This window comes from Hippocampus bargibanti, linkage group LG08, assembly GCF_051943395.1.
Source record: "Hippocampus bargibanti isolate YZ-2025 linkage group LG08, ASM5194339v1, whole genome shotgun sequence".
Classification (NCBI taxonomy): domain Eukaryota; kingdom Metazoa; phylum Chordata; class Actinopteri; order Syngnathiformes; family Syngnathidae; genus Hippocampus; species Hippocampus bargibanti.
The window spans coordinates 3,205,225-3,221,987 of record NC_142741.1 but is presented as its reverse complement, the minus strand read 5'-3'; the positions used below and the strand labels follow the sequence as shown (position 1 = coordinate 3,221,987).

General features: G+C 42.8%; 2 protein-coding genes and 1 long non-coding RNA gene across 6 annotated transcripts; 2 read left to right on the top strand and 1 right to left on the bottom strand.

Moving 5' to 3' along the window:
• The first annotated feature begins 24 nt into the window (after positions 1-24).
• nek5 (NIMA related kinase 5) lies at positions 25-10,247 on the top strand. 3 transcript variants are annotated; one of them, XR_016115866.1, is made up of 24 exons: positions 25-123; positions 710-843; positions 986-1,082; positions 1,171-1,268; positions 1,381-1,464; positions 1,956-2,026; positions 2,176-2,262; positions 2,331-2,385; positions 3,188-3,301; positions 3,371-3,439; positions 3,553-3,601; positions 3,670-3,752; positions 5,171-5,235; positions 5,320-5,469; positions 5,875-5,953; positions 6,026-6,127; positions 6,207-6,287; positions 7,254-7,346; positions 7,856-7,936; positions 8,024-8,219; positions 8,353-8,487; positions 8,563-8,647; positions 9,373-9,653; positions 10,146-10,247. XR_016115866.1 is itself a non-coding variant. In XM_089003313.1 (23 exons), exons 2-23 carry the CDS (start codon positions 715-717, stop codon positions 9,518-9,520), a joined length of 2,151 nt encoding a protein of 716 aa, XP_088859439.1. In that variant the 5' UTR covers positions 25-123; positions 710-714; the 3' UTR covers positions 9,521-10,048. The 3 variants fall into 3 exon arrangements, 2 of the variants coding, with proteins under 2 accessions (XP_088859439.1, XP_088859440.1); XM_089003313.1 differs by lacking the exon at positions 10,146-10,247 and having other exon boundaries at positions 9,373-10,048; XM_089003314.1 differs by lacking the exons at positions 25-123; positions 710-843; positions 986-1,082; positions 10,146-10,247 and having other exon boundaries at positions 1,173-1,268; positions 1,381-1,459; positions 9,373-10,048.
• On the bottom strand, positions 5,486-11,434 carry LOC148894319 (uncharacterized). Its single transcript, XR_016115868.1, has 5 exons — positions 11,294-11,434; positions 6,205-6,276; positions 6,014-6,101; positions 5,866-5,932; positions 5,486-5,643 (listed from the first exon to the last, which is right to left on the bottom strand). It is a non-coding gene; the product is annotated as an uncharacterized LOC148894319 (long non-coding RNA).
• Positions 11,324-16,757, top strand: lcp1 (lymphocyte cytosolic protein 1 (L-plastin)). Of its 2 annotated transcripts, XM_089003316.1 has the most exons (15): positions 11,324-11,415; positions 12,561-12,636; positions 12,715-12,863; positions 12,937-13,060; positions 13,316-13,448; positions 13,715-13,962; positions 14,031-14,173; positions 14,252-14,347; positions 14,468-14,663; positions 14,735-14,813; positions 14,985-15,099; positions 15,189-15,322; positions 15,485-15,608; positions 16,049-16,173; positions 16,515-16,757. In XM_089003316.1, the coding sequence occupies exons 2-15, from the start codon at positions 12,570-12,572 to the stop codon at positions 16,645-16,647; spliced, it is 1,866 nt and encodes a 621-aa protein (XP_088859442.1). In that variant the 5' UTR covers positions 11,324-11,415; positions 12,561-12,569; the 3' UTR covers positions 16,648-16,757. The 2 variants fall into 2 exon arrangements, with proteins under 2 accessions (XP_088859442.1, XP_088859441.1); XM_089003315.1 differs by having other exon boundaries at positions 14,031-14,347.
• The last annotated feature ends 6 nt before the right edge of the window (positions 16,758-16,763 follow it).

Here is a 16,763-nt window from a genome sequence, read left to right as displayed (position 1 = left end):
AACTCCCAGAATGCTCAGCTCAGTCACTCCTGGATAGAGCTACAGGTCTTCGCACTTGTCACGTTCGAAGTTTTACCTGGCAGTAAAAAGTCACCTTTTGAGATACATATTTTGAAAAGAAAGGTAATCCTGTTATTTGACCAGTCAAGAAAGCGCTTAAACGACGTTTTTTTAGTTGAACGTGGGAACTAAATTTGCTTTAAAATCGCCAATGCGTGTATCTGTCACCACGGCAACGCACTATTTCCTTACGCTAGCCCTGTTGAGAATATGTTGATAAACTGTGTTTTATTCAACAGCCATTCCCTCTATCAATGGCTATAGTGTTATAATTTTATGACACACTACCATAAATCCACTTTAATTTCCAGCTCACGTCTAACTATGGTATTTTTCGGTAAATTACGTGTTGTGTTGTATTATTTTATTTGACCCCAAAATGGCGCCGCGAGAATGGCTGCCTTGACAGCACCTCCAATATTTATTTCTTTTACTTCTTCCTTTCATAAATATGCCACTGTGAATTGCGAATTTCACCATTTTGTGACTAATAAAGCTTAATTTATCTTCAAATGAACACACTTAAATGCAAAAAGTGACAATTGTGAGTGTGTATTGCTTTCTGACATAATAGGGTAACATCGCAATTCTCCTGCGACATTCTGAAACTTGACTGTAGTCATAACGTTGTAAATGTTTTGACCCTCAGCTGCTATGGACGACTACGAGGTGGTGCGTCCGATTGGAGAGGGTGCGTTTGGTAAGGCCTTCTTGGTGCGAACCAAGACCTCTCACGATGGTGATGATGCGCCGTGTGTGGTCAAGATGATCAACCTCACAAAGGTTATTGTGAAATGTTTCCAAAACAATAACTGTTTTCTTTCAGAAGTAGGCGTTGTTAGTGATTGAGCATATGTTGTGTGATTATTTTTTATCGTAAGGATTATCATAATGGTTACTATTATTAGTATATGTGTGTGCTCAGATGTCAAGCAGGGAAAAGGAAGCTGCCAGGAAGGAGGTGGCGCTCTTGTCCAACATGGAACATCCCAACATTGTCACCTTCATCCGTTCCTTCCAAGGTATGCAGGTATGTGTGTGTGTGTGTGTGTGTGCGCCTATTTAAATGTGGGTCACTTTGTGTGTGTGTGTTCGTGCACGTGCGCATAGACAAGGGCAGCCTGTGCATCGTTATGGAGTACTGCGATGGAGGTGATTTGATGATGAAGATCAACATGCAAAAAGGAGTCTTCTTCACTGAGCCACAGGTAATCCATCCCGGATGCTTGTTAGGAACGTTTCAAGTGAGAGTAGTTTGAATTCAGTTCATTTTATTTGAGGTATTCATCAACCATGTCGTTGTTGTTCACGGTCCATCAGATCCTGGCCTGGTTTGTTCAGATCTGCTTGGGTCTCAAACACATCCATGACAAGAAGATCCTGCACAGAGATATTAAAAGTCAGGTATCTAGTGTGATGTCAACGATATAACGGGACACAACATATAAAAATAACATTAACAAAATCGTAGCCAAAATTTTACTTTTTGACGTGCAATTTTAAAGGTGGAAAAAAATCATACAGAAGCCCCTCAACTTACGAACTTCGTTCGTAAGGTGAATTTGTTCGTAAGTTGCTTCCATGCTATTTTTTTGTATGTGATGTTTAAGGTTTATATAAGTATGTTTATGTTTTATATACGTATGTTTTAGGCTTTTATTAGAAAAATAAACCTTTAATAAAATAGTTGCTCGAAAGATATGTACATGTACAACTGGAGAGAATACTACATATGTTACTCCAAAAATGTTCATATGTACCGTTGTTTATAACGCAAATGTTCGTAAGTAGTCTTTGAGACATACACCACACTTCACATTTTTCTCAATTCATCACAGAAATGTCAATTCAGATGACTTATTTGTGCTTGTGACACTTTGGTGTTTATGTTGCAGAACATATTTTTGAGTGAGCGAGGTGTCAAAGTCAAGCTGGGCGACTTTGGCATTGCGAGGATGTTGACTCAGTACGTGAGTGGCATATATGCATACACACAGTACAAAACGTCAAATAATGTGTGTGTGTGTGTGTGTGTGTGTGTGTGTGTGTGTGTGTGTGTGTGTGTGTGTGTGTGTGTGTGTGTGTGTGTGTGTGTGTGTGTGTGTGTGTGTCAAGCACTTTGGAGCTTGCCAGGACCTGTGTAGGTACCCCTCACTACCTCTCTCCAGAGATCTGCGAGAGTCGGCCCTACAACAACAAAACGTATGTACGCACGAGTTGCGTGACAAAGTATTTAGGTGATGTGGTACCTTTGTGTACTCCATTCCAAGGGACATCTGGTCTCTGGGCTGCGTCCTCTATGAACTCTGCGCTCTGAGACATCCGGTAAGCTAATACTCATCACAGTCATGTTCAAGAAATGTAACAAGTAACACACATGTAATATGCATGATACAAAAAAAAATTACAAACTGGATGAATGCAACACGTGAAACAAATAAAGATTATGCGAATGTCACATATGGTGTGACTGTAAAGTGTCCTTGAGAGTTTTGAAAGGCACTCATAAATCAAATGTAGTATTATTTTCATTTGAAAACACACTGCACAAGCCATCCGTTCATAGATTTCTAAATCAAAACCAGAAATGACCCTGATGATTTTGCAAAATGTTTATACACTTAAAGGACAAGCGATGTCTCCGGACAAGTGTCCATAATTTGTAAAATGGCTTCAAATGACTTCTACTGAGCGTATTTTACAAGGATTCCACCGCATATGGCTATATTTTACGTTTTAGGACTTGCGCTGAATATTCCGGAAGTCTTGTTTTTGAGTTGGTGACGAGTCCGTACGTGACGTCACTGAAGGAACGCCCCTGACCGAAAAAAAAAAAGACACATTGCAGCAGTCCTTCCATCACGTCAATGTACTTTGCTGTACTTGTTTGGTCTGAAAACCTCATGTTGCACCCAAAAGCTGCCAGAAGAGGGCGACCAAGCTCCATGGAAGGAATTTATCAGCCTGTGGAAACGGGCTGATTAATTCCTCACAGGAGGTTGGACGCCATTTTCTGCGTCTTTTTTGGTGAAATGTATTATTATTATATATACACAACTAATTCGGGAATGATGCTCTACGTCATATTTTCAATTCCTGTGCATGTGTGTGTGTGTCTAATATACAGTTTGAGGGCAACAGCCTGAGTCAGCTGGTCAGTAAGATCTGCACAGGGCGTTTCAACCCAGTTCCCGCACGTTACTCCTATGATCTCCGCCTCCTCATCACGCAACTTTTCAAGGTCACACATCTGCTTTGTGTTTACGTGTGTGATTCCTCACATTCAACGTATACTTAACGTTGCGTTCAGGTAAATCCTCGCGATCGTCCTTCCGTCAGTTCCATCCTCCAGCGTCCTTTCCTCAACAAACACGCTCTGGTACGCCTTGATTGAGCATCTTTATTTTCAACTTTGATTGATGAAACGAAGGCAACGACATTTTTTAGTTTGTGAACGGGTGTGTGTGTGTGTGTTGTGTTAATTTATTTCAGGAGAATCACAGTAACACACCGATTACTCACACCTGTAAAGTAGCACCAGGTAACACTCACACACACACACATTGGAAAAATGTTAATAAACGCACTTGTGATTGTGATGCATTGGAGACAAGAAGAAGCAGTGCAAAGTGGCAGTGAAGAAACTTCCTATGAAGCCAGCATGGAAAATGTGCATCCCCGCTTACTACGCGGTAAAAAAAAAAACACAACAACGCTTTTCTTTACGTTCACGTTACCATACCTGCCTTATTCTGTACGATTTTTCACACATTTTTAGATGTGTACGGCATACAAGAAAGTTTATACGGGAAATGCAAAAATTGTTACATGTAATTTTGAGATATTTTCCATTCCGTTTTCGTCATTAAATATTAGCGGCAATGTTAATTATAACAAATATCACAACTGTTAAAAAGTGAAGTCGACCACCAAGAAAACAAGTCTGTGCAAAAAGTTTCGAGAAGAAACAAAAGTTCTGAGAAGACAAGTTCCGGTCAAGTGGAATTTTATTTTGAAATCAGTTAAATTGAACATTTTACCGTGTTCTTTTCGCCGTAGTGTCATTCAGATTTTTTTAAATAAACATACAGAATTCCGGTCAAATGGAATTTTATTTTGAAATCCGTTATATTAAACATTTTAATGTGTTTTTTTCCATCATAATATCATTCATATTTTTTCATAAACATTTTACGTCATAAGAATTCCGGTCAAGTGGAATTTTATTTTAAAATCACTTAAATTAAACATTTTACTATGTTTTTTGTCACCCTAATATCATTAATATTTGTTATAAACATACATCATCAGAATTCCGGTCAAGTGGAATTTTATTTTTAAATCAGTTATATTAAACGTTTTAGCGTGTTTTTTTCGCCGTAATATGTTTTTTTTTTAATAAACATTATACACAGTAAGAATTCCGGTCAAGTGGAATTTTATTTTGAAATCAGTTAAATTAAACATTTTAGCGTGTTTTTTTTTTCACCGTAATAGCATTCATATTTTTTTATAAACATTTTACATCATAAGAATTCCGGTCAAGTGGAATTTAATTTTGAAATCAGTAAAATTAAACATTTTACTGTTTTTTTTGCCCGAATATCATGAATAATTTTTAAAACATAAACTGTAAGAATTCCGGTCAAGTGGAATTTTATTTTGAAATCAGTTATATTAAACATTTCACTGTGTTTTTTTTTTTACCGCTGTAATATCATTTGTATATTTTTATAAACATTATACGTCGTAAGAACACAAATTTAAATATTTTTTTTGCTGTGGACAAATTCAATTTGTCCACAGCAAAAAGAGACGCAATGCTCTCCGACAAAGAACATACTTGATTATTGCTGGAAATATGTTGTTTACATGTGAAATTTTGTGTATAAAATTTCGCAATGAAATATTACACATGCGTATCTTTTTTTTCAGTAAGAAAAAATTAGTAAGGTCACAGTATCTTGCAGGTTGACATGTATGCGTGACACAAAATCGCAGAAAGTGGGAAGGAGAATATGGATGCATCTATCATGTTGAGTTCAGATCACGATGATGGAATATGGGTAACGCTGAGTCTGCAACGCTTGCTTTTGTGATGTCTGCCCAGCCCCACAGAGCAGGAAACCCTCCTCAGCCTGCGGCAGGAGACGCCTCGTGGGATCACCCTCAAAAGTGACTTCAAATATGAAAATGACTTCATTTATTTATTTTTTTTAAACCACGTTGAGCTCAATCCTGCTTGTTTTATTGGTACAGGATCGGACAATACCAGCAATACTTTGCCCAGCTGGATGCCTTGCACGGGAGGGAGGTCTGTGCTGCTCCTCTGCCACCTTTTCGTCCTCCTTTTGCTCCCTGTGAGCCATGCGAAGACTACGTTGCTCCTCCGGTTGAGCCTCACCAGCTGTGAGTGGCCCCAGGGCACTTTTTTTGGGGGGGACCCTTTTTAACCCCTGCTTTTTTCTCCAATCTTTACTCATTCTCTGCCATTCCCAAATTTATTCGGGAATTGAAAAGCGTGACGTGGAGCGCCATTCCCGAATTTATTTTCTTGCTTGGGATAGAGTGCTGGTCAGACCTCTGTAAATATACAAGCGCCCAAGGACACTTTACAATTAAAAGAACAATAAACACCAGCACAATAAAACCATCAATAAAACGATAAATAATAAATGAGCTGCTTAAACTAAACTGTAAATGTAATATTAAATGTAAGAAAGGCGCTTAGAAATAAAATGCATTATTATTATTATTATTATTATTATTATTAACAAAGATGACACAGGTGCAACATGCCATGACCTTTTTCAGGGTGGCAGAAGCTCGTGAAGAGTACCTCCAGAGGAGACAGGAGGCCAACCAGTATAAACTGAGGGCAGAGAAACAGCTGGTGAGCGACATTATTCATCTCTGTGGAGGGGGTAACTCATGAATATTTGATGACATTTACCACATTCATCAGGGTCTGCGTCCAAGTACGGCGGAAGGCTGCCGGCCGGCCTGCGAATGTCAGCCAGGTGAACCCCGACGCGCACCTCCTGGCAGAAAGGAGGACGACCAACTGGTAAACAGATGCGTGAAAACGGACGATCGCTACAGAGCAACGAATCGTGTGTTGTGTGTTGATGCGCTTGTATTTACAGGAGTACTTGAGGCAGCTGGAGGTGATCAGACAACAATATCGTCAGGATATGAAAGAGATGAGGATGAGAGCTGAGGCAGAGGTACACACACAGACATCAGGACAAAACATTTGACACAAACGGATCATTTAAAAGCAATTCAATGATAGCAACTTGTTTGTGAATGTAACACATGTACAGTGAGACCTCAACTTACAAACACCTTATCTTACAAACTTTTCGTCTTACAAACGTCAAATTTCTGAAAATTAAACCTTATAATAAGCAGTATTTTCATAATACACACCCACCACGGCTGGCGGAGTGATCTTCGGCGGAACCACACGACCGAACAGCACCAGAGGTTAAGTTACCAAGAGTCCTTATTTAAGGTGACTCTCCTTCCATAAGCCATCAACAAAAGGTCATCAAAAGGTCAATAAAATGTTATTTTACAGCAGTTTATTTCTTTACTTACAGTCCTCATGTAATGCGCCTCTCTTTCCAAACAGCAATTCCCTTTGACCTCCAACACCCATCAAGCCGTAAATGACCATCACAAATGTAAATAAAGTGACTTTATGATACAATGCAGTGTATTTCTTTGATTACAATACAATAGCACATTTATTATACATACAATAAGGTATGTTGTGTGTAGTTTTAAGGCTTATTTAGTTGAAAAGTATATTTTATGGAAACCCGGGAACGGATTATTCCCATTTTAATGGTTTCCTATGGGAATTTTTTCTTGAGATACACACTTTTCGCTTTACACACTCTGTCTGGGAACCAATTAAGTTCGTAAATTGAGGTCTCACTGTAACATAAATAAGATAATGTAAAACATTCTTGAAATGTAACACATATACACCATATATACAGTGTTCGTACCCCTTGTTGGAATGGAAAATGCGTGAATATGTCATACAAATATCATAGGTAATAGATGATGTAATGCAGGGAAAACACAAATAGGACGCATGTATCATATAATCCCAAATGTCGAACATGTAACATACGTAATAAGGCATGTCGTAATGTCCTGTGTGGGAATTCCTTTCTCAGCTGCCACCCAATCCCGACACGTTTGTACTGGATAGAGAAGCACAAACTTGGACGACACCTCCCAAAAAACACCAACAAGTTCAACCCGTGCAGGTAAACCGTTTTTTTTAATTACCTCATTCACTGCCAGACGATGTGCAAATATGTGTCCAGTCCGGTGCCAGGGTTTTTTGTCATTTTCACTCAAATTCCAGAAGCCATAAAAATTGAGTTTTCAATCCAACGAAAGAAACTTTAGACTCTTTTCTTTCATCAGAAAAAAAGAGTTAATTCCTAAGTTATATGGGTTTGGAGTTTGAAATAGGGGCAGCTGTACAAAATATAATTTTACAACAGCTGAAGCTATAACAATGCGCTAACATGGACAAAAGACAAATGCTGCCCCCTCATGGAAGGGAAAAACATGGCCATAGGTCTGTCCCGCGCTTTATCTGCGAAGAAAAACGAAAACCTGAACAAATCCGGGAATGGCGCTCCACGTCATGCTTTCACGTTCCCGAATAAATCCAGGAATGGCAGCAAATGAGTTAATAAAGGGAGCTACCACCGTATTAAAAACCCTATCCTCAAAGTCAACTTCACAGATGGCATGTCTCATGCAGGACATGGAAGCAGATTTGAAGAAGATCAGGGACGAGAACCGAAAACAGAGGCGGGAACTTCAGAAGAAACACAAGAACCAGGTGACTTGAAGGCCATTGTAAGAACCCTGCGTGGGTAGAACCAGGACTTTACAGGTAAGTCATCCATTCTTCTCTGGCATCTTCTAGAACGGAATCATGTTTGAGATCCGGCTAGATGACGTGAAGGACTCCTCGGAGGAGGAGGAGGATGAGGAGGACGAGGGGAGACTGGATGATTGGGCCAAGCCGAGGAGGGGATGGAGCCAGGGACCACCAGAGACGCTGATGGAGGCTATGGTCCACACGGATGTGGACTCCGGTACAACGCTGGACTTTCAGCCAGGTCCATTTCGTTTGTTTATTTATTTTGGGGGGTGAAAGTCAAGAAACAATTTGGTTTTGCGTGGACTTCACATTCCTAAAAATCAACTTCTGGGATCAATATCATATCAATTGACTTGCTTGAATGAACTCAGGTGAGGAGGAGGAGGAAGAGGACGAGGAAGAAGCAGCAGGTCGTCTGCAGTGGGTCTGCGGAACGCCCAAGTCCTTACTGGACGCCATGGCCCAAGCCAAACTCACATTTTCGACTGTGGACTCGCAGAGTGCAGGTCAGAACCCGGCTTGACAAAAACCCAAAGCAGGGTTGTTCGCACCGACGTTGAACTTTCCACACCGTCACTCAGACCCCGAAGGGAAGGACCAGGACGAAGACTCGGACGTTGAGATGGATCAAGAACGCGTGGAGCCCAGGTCGGATGACGACGACACGTGAGTTGACGCAGGATTGGACTGGATTAGCCTTTATTAGTCTCGAAGTGGAGAAGTTTATATTTCACAGCAGCAAAATTATGAAAGGAAGAGGAAAGGAAGAAGTAGAAAAACAATCAGGAGCTGCTGAAAAGGCAGCCACTCAGACACTGCCATCTTGAAATCAAAGCAACAAAAACAAACAAAATAAATCATGTGACACAACACAAAAGACACAGTCATTCAATCTTTCATTCATTCACTTTCTGCACCCTCTTTGTTGTATGAAGCAGTTCTAGATGAAAGAGATGATCAAAACATCCTTTTCACCAGTGGATCAGGTCATTATGGTAGAATGTGTACGTTTGCTACAAGCTAAATATTGAAAGCAAACACGAAGCTGTAGCATCCATTGACCAAAAAGAGATTGTCTCACATCTTCTGTCCCACATACAGTAAATCCGATTCAATTCCAAGCCGCGACAGTTCCAACAGCACCGACTTTTCCGCTGAACAAAGCGGGGCTGTGAAAATGTTGCCCATTACAGGTGCAAAAAAAAAAGCACAATCGTCCCAGAGCTGTCCAGCGATGACAGTCAAATGGCACAGACATTCCTCTCAATCAAAAACAGTTCTGGCATATTGACGCTGCCGAAAAGGCACAACCGCTGATGGCCTAATATGGATTAAGACATCCAAAACAAGATTTGCCCAAAACAAGACTCAATTTATTCCCATTCTTACAGGAACTTTGAGGAATCGGACGATGAACTGAGGGAGGCGGAGTCAGACTCCATGAGGAACTTATTTGTCTCCGAAGACAACACAGAGATGGAAAATCCTGAAGGCGCAATATCACTGGAAGGTGGCGATCCAGGAGAATCCCCCACATGAGTTCTCCCACAGACTCACTGAGTGTTCCATCTCACATTTTCATTCTGAGAACAAACAGTATTGAATTTCCGTAAGCCGTCGAACCGTCCCAGGATGGTCTCCGCACTGCCATTAAAATCCTCCCAGTTCACAGGTGTGTTCTTTTCTTGTTTTACAGTGATACTTTGGTTTACGAACTCCTTGGCTTACGAGCGTTTCGGTTTACGAACGTTAAATTTATGAAAATTTTACATTGGCATACAAACTATTTTTTGGGATACACACAGAGCTGCCACAATGAGGGATGTGTCATTCGCGAACGAGCCCGTTCTCCTAACAAGACAATGGCAGCCTGCTTGTTTTGGTCCTCTATTCCCCGCCCCCAGTCGTCGGTTAAAGCCACGTTATTGGTCAAGAACGCAGCAGTGAGGGAGGGGAGTGTTACAGACAAAAAAAGAAAATGGCAGTCGACATGATGACGACATGATCCCCCTGATCACACGCTAAGATGCGATCTTATCGTCCCCGAAGGGGTTCAACAATTTTTTGCTTGGAGATTCCTTTTGCAGATCGCCCATTTTCCCCACTGACAAGTTCGCCGCCGATGACATCACCGCCCGGTGTGACCACGCCGCCTCTGTGACAGAATCTCAATGGGGTGATGTCAGCGTGTGATGTCGTCAGCGAGCGCCAAATCGCGCGGCGGCGAATCATTGTCTGCCAGGATGCGACGCAAGCTAAACTGCTGCACAGCTTCCCAGTGAGTGTATTTCACGCTGCATTCAAAGCCTTAAGTGCCATATCAAGGTGCTAAGGAGGTGAAATTTAAAAATGATCATATTTGTATTTAGCAAGATGCGACTCTTCTGAAGAGGCATGGTTAGCCCAGATGCTAATGCTAAACATACATAAATAAATAAAGGCATGGTTAGCCCACCCGGATGCTAATGTTAAACAAATAAATAAGAATAATAATACATTACATTTTAAGCGCCTTTCACTTTACAGTCACAGACAAGCATAGGTACTATAATAAATAAAATACAATCACAAATCGAATACACTAGCTACCTAGCTATTAGCTATCTATTCGCCAGCTATCCATTTGCTATCTATTTGGATTGGATTGGATTTGCCTTTATTAGTCTCACAGTGGAGAAATTTACATTGCACAGCAGCAAAGTGATGAAAGGAATGAAAGTAGAAAAATTAGCTATCTATTAGCTATTAGCTAGCCATTGGCTATCTATTTGCCGGCTAGCTAGCTTGCTATCTATTTGAGTTACTTCCGGGTTGAGTAAACGCTGGTGCGTGTGGCTGCTGCTGCTCACACACAGAAAAACAGAAAAATCCTGTGACGATAAAGTGACCTTGAGAGTTTTGAAAGGCGCTTATAAATGAAACTTATTATTATTATTATTATTATTATTATTATTATCCTAATTTGAAACCCTAACTTGTTTAGTACCCTAACATTGACTGAACCATAATGTGAAGTGCTAACCATGGAAATTAAATCGCAAGTGCAATATTGAGAGAGGAAAAAGTCACTTCGCCCTTTCATGGTTTAAAAGAAAACCTTTTTTGTATCTTAAAAAAAAAAGTTAGACACCAGCAACTCATTTTAAACATCATCGGTGCGGTTCCTTTTTTTAGCCATTTTTTTGCTAATACGTGCACATGTCAAATTAGCTGCAGTGTCACCTTACCTTGATTGTCTGTCTATCTGTCTGTCTACCATTGCCTTATAAAGACAAAACAAAAGCGGGGCTTTGCGCTACCATTTTGACTCACTTCCTTCCTGCTCGCTCTGACTAGATGATCGCTCGCCCAGACCGGAGTGCGCAGCAGACCGCTCGCTATCGTCGTCATCTTCATCCCCGCGCCGCCAGACTCCTCCTTGCCGCCACGCTCAGGTGAGGAACATCCCTAACCGTAACCCCTGGTCTGTAAAACCCATTGCTTGCCATCCTAATTTGAAGCCCTAAACCCATCTTTGAGACTCTCACTTTTTCTTAAAACCCTAACTTTGCCTCCAACCCTAAAATTGAAACCGTGTTTGATACCCTACTGGTGACTTGAAACCATAATTTCAGACCCTAACTCCTTTTTAAAACCTCCGTTGAGCACTCAGCTCTCCCTTCTTCTGAAATCCCAACACTCGTCTGCATCCTTAACGTTCAATCTCGTGCACCTTACCGTGGCTTGAAACCCTAGCCACCTCTGAAACCACAAACCCCCTATCTTGCAACTCTTGTTCAAAACCCGAACCAAAAACACCAAGCCTGCCTTGAAACCAGAACCACCACTGCGCCTTGAAACTCCAATCCTATCCAGTGTTTGAAACCTGACCCTAAAACCTGTCAATTGGAGACCTGCTCCAGCAACCCTGCGACCACCATGGTTCATTTGCAACCCAAATTTGAAACCCCGACCCTAACGACGACTACTTTTCTAATCCTAACCTTCATTTAAAACCCCCACTTGATACCGTAAACCCTTTTGACACAGTTAATTGCAAAACCCAAACGATCCAGATCAAGGTGAATAAAACGAACGACCAGTATTTGATCCAACATTTCATTTCCTACCAAACTCAAACGAGCTCAAATATGTTAAGGTCTTAATTTATCATCCGGAAAAAGAAGAGACGGCAAAAGAGCCGAAAAGGAAGTTTGAGGTTTCACAATGCGCGGGAGGCTCAGGGGAGGGGGTTGAGGTGGCAGCCATGTTGGCTTCCTGCCGAACCACCATGACACACCTCCCTTCAAAGGCGGGCGCCAAACCAAAAACACCAAATACAATGGGATTCCTGTCACTCAGGTTAAGCCCCTCCCCCTAAAAAAATGGCTTCTTTACTAACTTTTTAATCCCGGCTTCACTTTAACATGGAGTGATGTCAAATTGCGATGGTGAGAATATTTCGGATCCAACAGGAAGTGCAAGATGTGAATCAGGAAGTTGAACAAAAAAAACATTGCGTTTTAAAACACCCAACATACACACTTCCTCTTCTCTGGTTGGCTACCTTCTTTCATTTCACCTTTTTTTTCTCTTCCAGCACCGATTCATGGACACCATGGCAAACGTCCCTCCAGAAGAACTGGAGGAGCTGAAAGAGGCTTTCGATAAAATCGGTAAAACCGCCGCCGCCGATGTTCATTTCCTTTCCACGCCGACTCTTAACGCCCCCGCCTGTTTATATCTCCCGACAGACGTCGACGGCAATGGCTTCATCAGCAAAAGTGAGATCACCGATCTCCTCCGGGCCGCTAACCTGGCACTGCCGGGTTTCAGGATCCGAGAGATCGTCGAGGAGATGACCGCGTCCAACGAGCAGCTCACCTTTTTGGAATTCACGCATGTTAGTCCGCGAAACGGTCATGACGTCTTCGCTCATACTCCACCGTCAATTTTTTTTCATATTTTCTCCTCAGATAGTTCAAAACCTGAAAAGCACCGAGGTGGGCAAGACCTTCCGGAAGGCCATTAACAAAAAAGAGGGGATCCGGAACGTGGCCGGAACCTCGGAGCAGGCCGGAACGCAGCATTCATACTCGGGTAAGAACAATCTGGATCTGAATCTGATGAAAGAAGAGAGTCAAAGGTTTTTTACGCTGAATTGAATGATTATGTAGTCCTAAAACTTACAATTCTGTGGGTCCTCGCATTTGAGCAAAAATGACAAAAACCCTGGCACTGGAGTGGACATTTTTTTTATGCACATCATCTGGCAGTCAATGAGTTTATAATAAACTCTTGGGACTGAGGAATATGTGGCGCAATCCTTGTTGACGATGGTTTTGGTCTCCACAGAGGAGGAGAAGGTGGCTTTTGTCAACTGGATCAACAAAGCTCTGGAGAAGGACCCTGACTGCAAACACGTCCTTCCCGCTGATCCAAACACCGACGAGCTCTTCACAGCCGTGGGGGATGGAATTATTCTCTGGTACTTAAAGAATGTTTATTAATGATCATGACAGTCAACCTTGATTTGAACCGAAACCCTAATATAACCCTCTTAGTCTTAAACCAAAGTCCTGCCCCAGGGATCCCATTTTGAAACCTTCAACCTTATTGAGAGTCAAATCCTGGCATGAAATTCCATGTTGGAACCCAAAACCGTGTCCTGACGTTCTAATTGTCCCAACGCCCTTAATTCCAAACCCTAAACCTACCCCGAAGCGCTAATCTAAAACCCCGTTTTATCGTCAGTAAGATGATCAACCTCTCTGTGGAGGACACCATCGACGAGAGGACCATCAACAAGAAGAAGCTGACCCCCTTCACCATCCAGGAGAACCTCAACCTGGCTCTCAACTCGGCCTCGGCCATCGGCTGCCACGTGGTCAACATCGGAGCCGAGGACCTGAGGGAGGGCCGGCAACATCTGGTCCTGGGTCTGCTCTGGCAGATCATCAAGATCGGGCTGTTTGCAGACATCGAGCTCAGCAGGAACGAAGGTAGCTTCACTGTCTGTCGAAAACCCCATCGGGTCGTGTTTTGTTGATTTTATTTGATTTTGCGCTAGCTTTGATTGCACTGCTGAGAGATGGCGAAAGTCTGGAAGACTTGATGAAACTGTCGCCCGAAGAGCTGCTGCTGCGCTGGGCCAACTTTCACCTGGAGGAGGCCAATGTCCCCAAAATCAAAAACTTCAGCTCAGATATCAAGGTACCGGGATACCATGGGAGGTTAGACGACGTTGCTCTCTATATGGTCGATAATAATGACGTGGTTTGTTGCAACCAGGACTCGCGAGCGTACTACAACCTCCTGAATCAGGTCTCGCCCAAAGGGGACGACGAAGGCATCCCGCCAATCGCCATCGATATGGCAGGACTCAGAGTGAGCCTAAATCTGTCGTAAAACCCTTACTCGGTCTTCAAAACTTTAAAATCTAGGTTTTAAACCCTACAATGATTCTTTGATCTGGTCTCCATACCCTACCCCTTACGTATGTTCCAGGAGAACGATGATGTTGAACGTGCAGAGTTGATGCTGGACCAAGCGGACAAGCTGGGGTGTCGTCAGTTCGTCACGGCAACCGACGTGGTCCTCGGTCACCCCAAACTCAACCTGGCTTTTGTGGCTAACCTCTTTAACAAATACCCTGCCCTCAAGAAACCCGAAAACCAGGACATAGACTGGAGCTCCATCGAAGGTGAGGACCCCGAAGACCTTCTGAAGGACTCACTCTCTAAACTTTGACCTTGTTTGACGTCTTTGCTTTAGGAGAAACCAGAGAAGAACGGACCTTCAGGAACTGGATCAACTCTTTGGGTGTCCACCCTCGTGTCAATCATCTCTACATGTGAGATGACATCATTCAGTATGATTTGTGATTAAATGTCTTGAGAACCAAAATTAGAACCCTAAACAAGCCTCGAAAACCCAAATCCAGTCTTGAAACTCTTCATTTCTTGCTCAAGAGCTGAATAAGAAACTCCTGGTTGAAATCTTACCCCTTGCTTGTGTTCTTCAGTGACTTGGAGGATGCCCTGGTCATCTTCCAGCTGTACGAGAAGATCAAAGTTCCCGTGGACTGGGAGCGAGTCAACAAGCCTCCTTACCCCAAACTGGGCAGCAACATGAAAAAGGTGACGACAAACTAGCACGCCAACTCGTCACCTGTCACCACCAAACAGCTAATGAACTGTTCTATTACGTCGCTGCCCCCCCCCTACAGCTGGAGAACTGCAACTACGCGGTGGAGCTGGGTAAGAAGGAGGCCAAGTTCTCCCTGGTGGGCATCGCCGGGCAAGATCTGCACGCCGGGAATCGAACCCTCACCCTGGCGCTGCTCTGGCAACTCATGAGAAGGTAGCGTTAGCTGCCTCCGCTAACCCTAACAGGCGTATTTTCGCATGGGGTACACTTGATGCAAAAAGCAATCAACCCAGCTAAACAGAATACAATTGATGAGGAACTAGGTAAAATTATCGCAGAGAAAGCACCTACACTTGACTTTTTGCGACCATTTAGATACACGCTGAACATCCTGGAGGAGCTCGGCGACGGGCAGAAAGTCACCGATGACACCATCGTGGCGTGGGCCAATCAGATGCTGGCGCAAGCCGGGAAAACGTCATCCATCTCCAGTTTTAAGGTAAACCCACAGATTTTTTTTTGTTAACAAATCAAGCGACGTAAGTGCTAAAAAGCTAGCTGGCAGGCTGATGTCTGGCTATCTATTGGCTATCTAGCTGGCTATCTCTTGGCTACCTGGCTGGCTATCTGTTAGCTATCTAATAGCTAGGTAGCTTTTGAGTTAAGTTGAATGGCGCGTGTGGCTGCCGCTGCTCACGCAGAGATAAACTTATCCTGTGACTGTAAAGTGACCATGAGAGTTATAAATGAAATGTATTATTATTATCAAAGAAAGGTGGTGATGAAAACTATTCCACCCGTGGCGATGTGTGGTTTGGTTCGTCCACCGAAAACTAGTTCTTATGCCAATATTATATTCTCGCGAATTTAATGTTCTTAAGGCGTTTGTAAACTGAGGTATGACTGTACTTGGCCAATAAAGATGAATCTGATTCGTAGGACGGTTCCATCAGCACCAGCATGCCGGTTCTGGATCTGATCGACGCCATCCAGCCCGGATCCATCCGTTATGACTTGCTCAAGACCGATGAACTGTCTGATGAGGAAAAATTCAACAACGCCAAGTAAGTGCACGTTGTATTTAGATTTCAATTGAATGTGATCTGGATTGATTGTTTAGAAAGTCCTTTGGAGATGTAAGTTATTGGAACTGAAGTTACAAATCCAGGTTCTGGTACTTCCTGGATTGGAAGTTTTATTTGTATCAAAAGTCCAGAAATCTTTTTCGATGACAATTTGTGAAAGAAAATGTAAATTTTTTGGGGGGCTCACAGTGAATAAGTAGCTGCAGGTGTTGTAACTTCAACTACATCCTGGTTTCAGTCCCGAAGCACCAACGGAAACCAGGCTAGTGTGTCATGTGATCACCAGTAATGATGATGACGACGATGATGATGATTGTCAGGTACGCCATCTCCACGGCAAGGAAGATTGGCGCGCGCGTGTACGCGTTGCCCGAAGATTTGGTGGAGGTGAAACCCAAGATGGTGATGACCGTGTTCGCTTGCCTGATGGCGCGCGCCATGAAGCGGGCCTGACGCGCGCTCACAAAAAACCACGCAGACGTCCGCAACCGATGATGTCATAGCACTGATGATGTCATAAAAGTACATCAGTTGACCGGACCAAAGCACAAAAACATTTTTTTTAATAA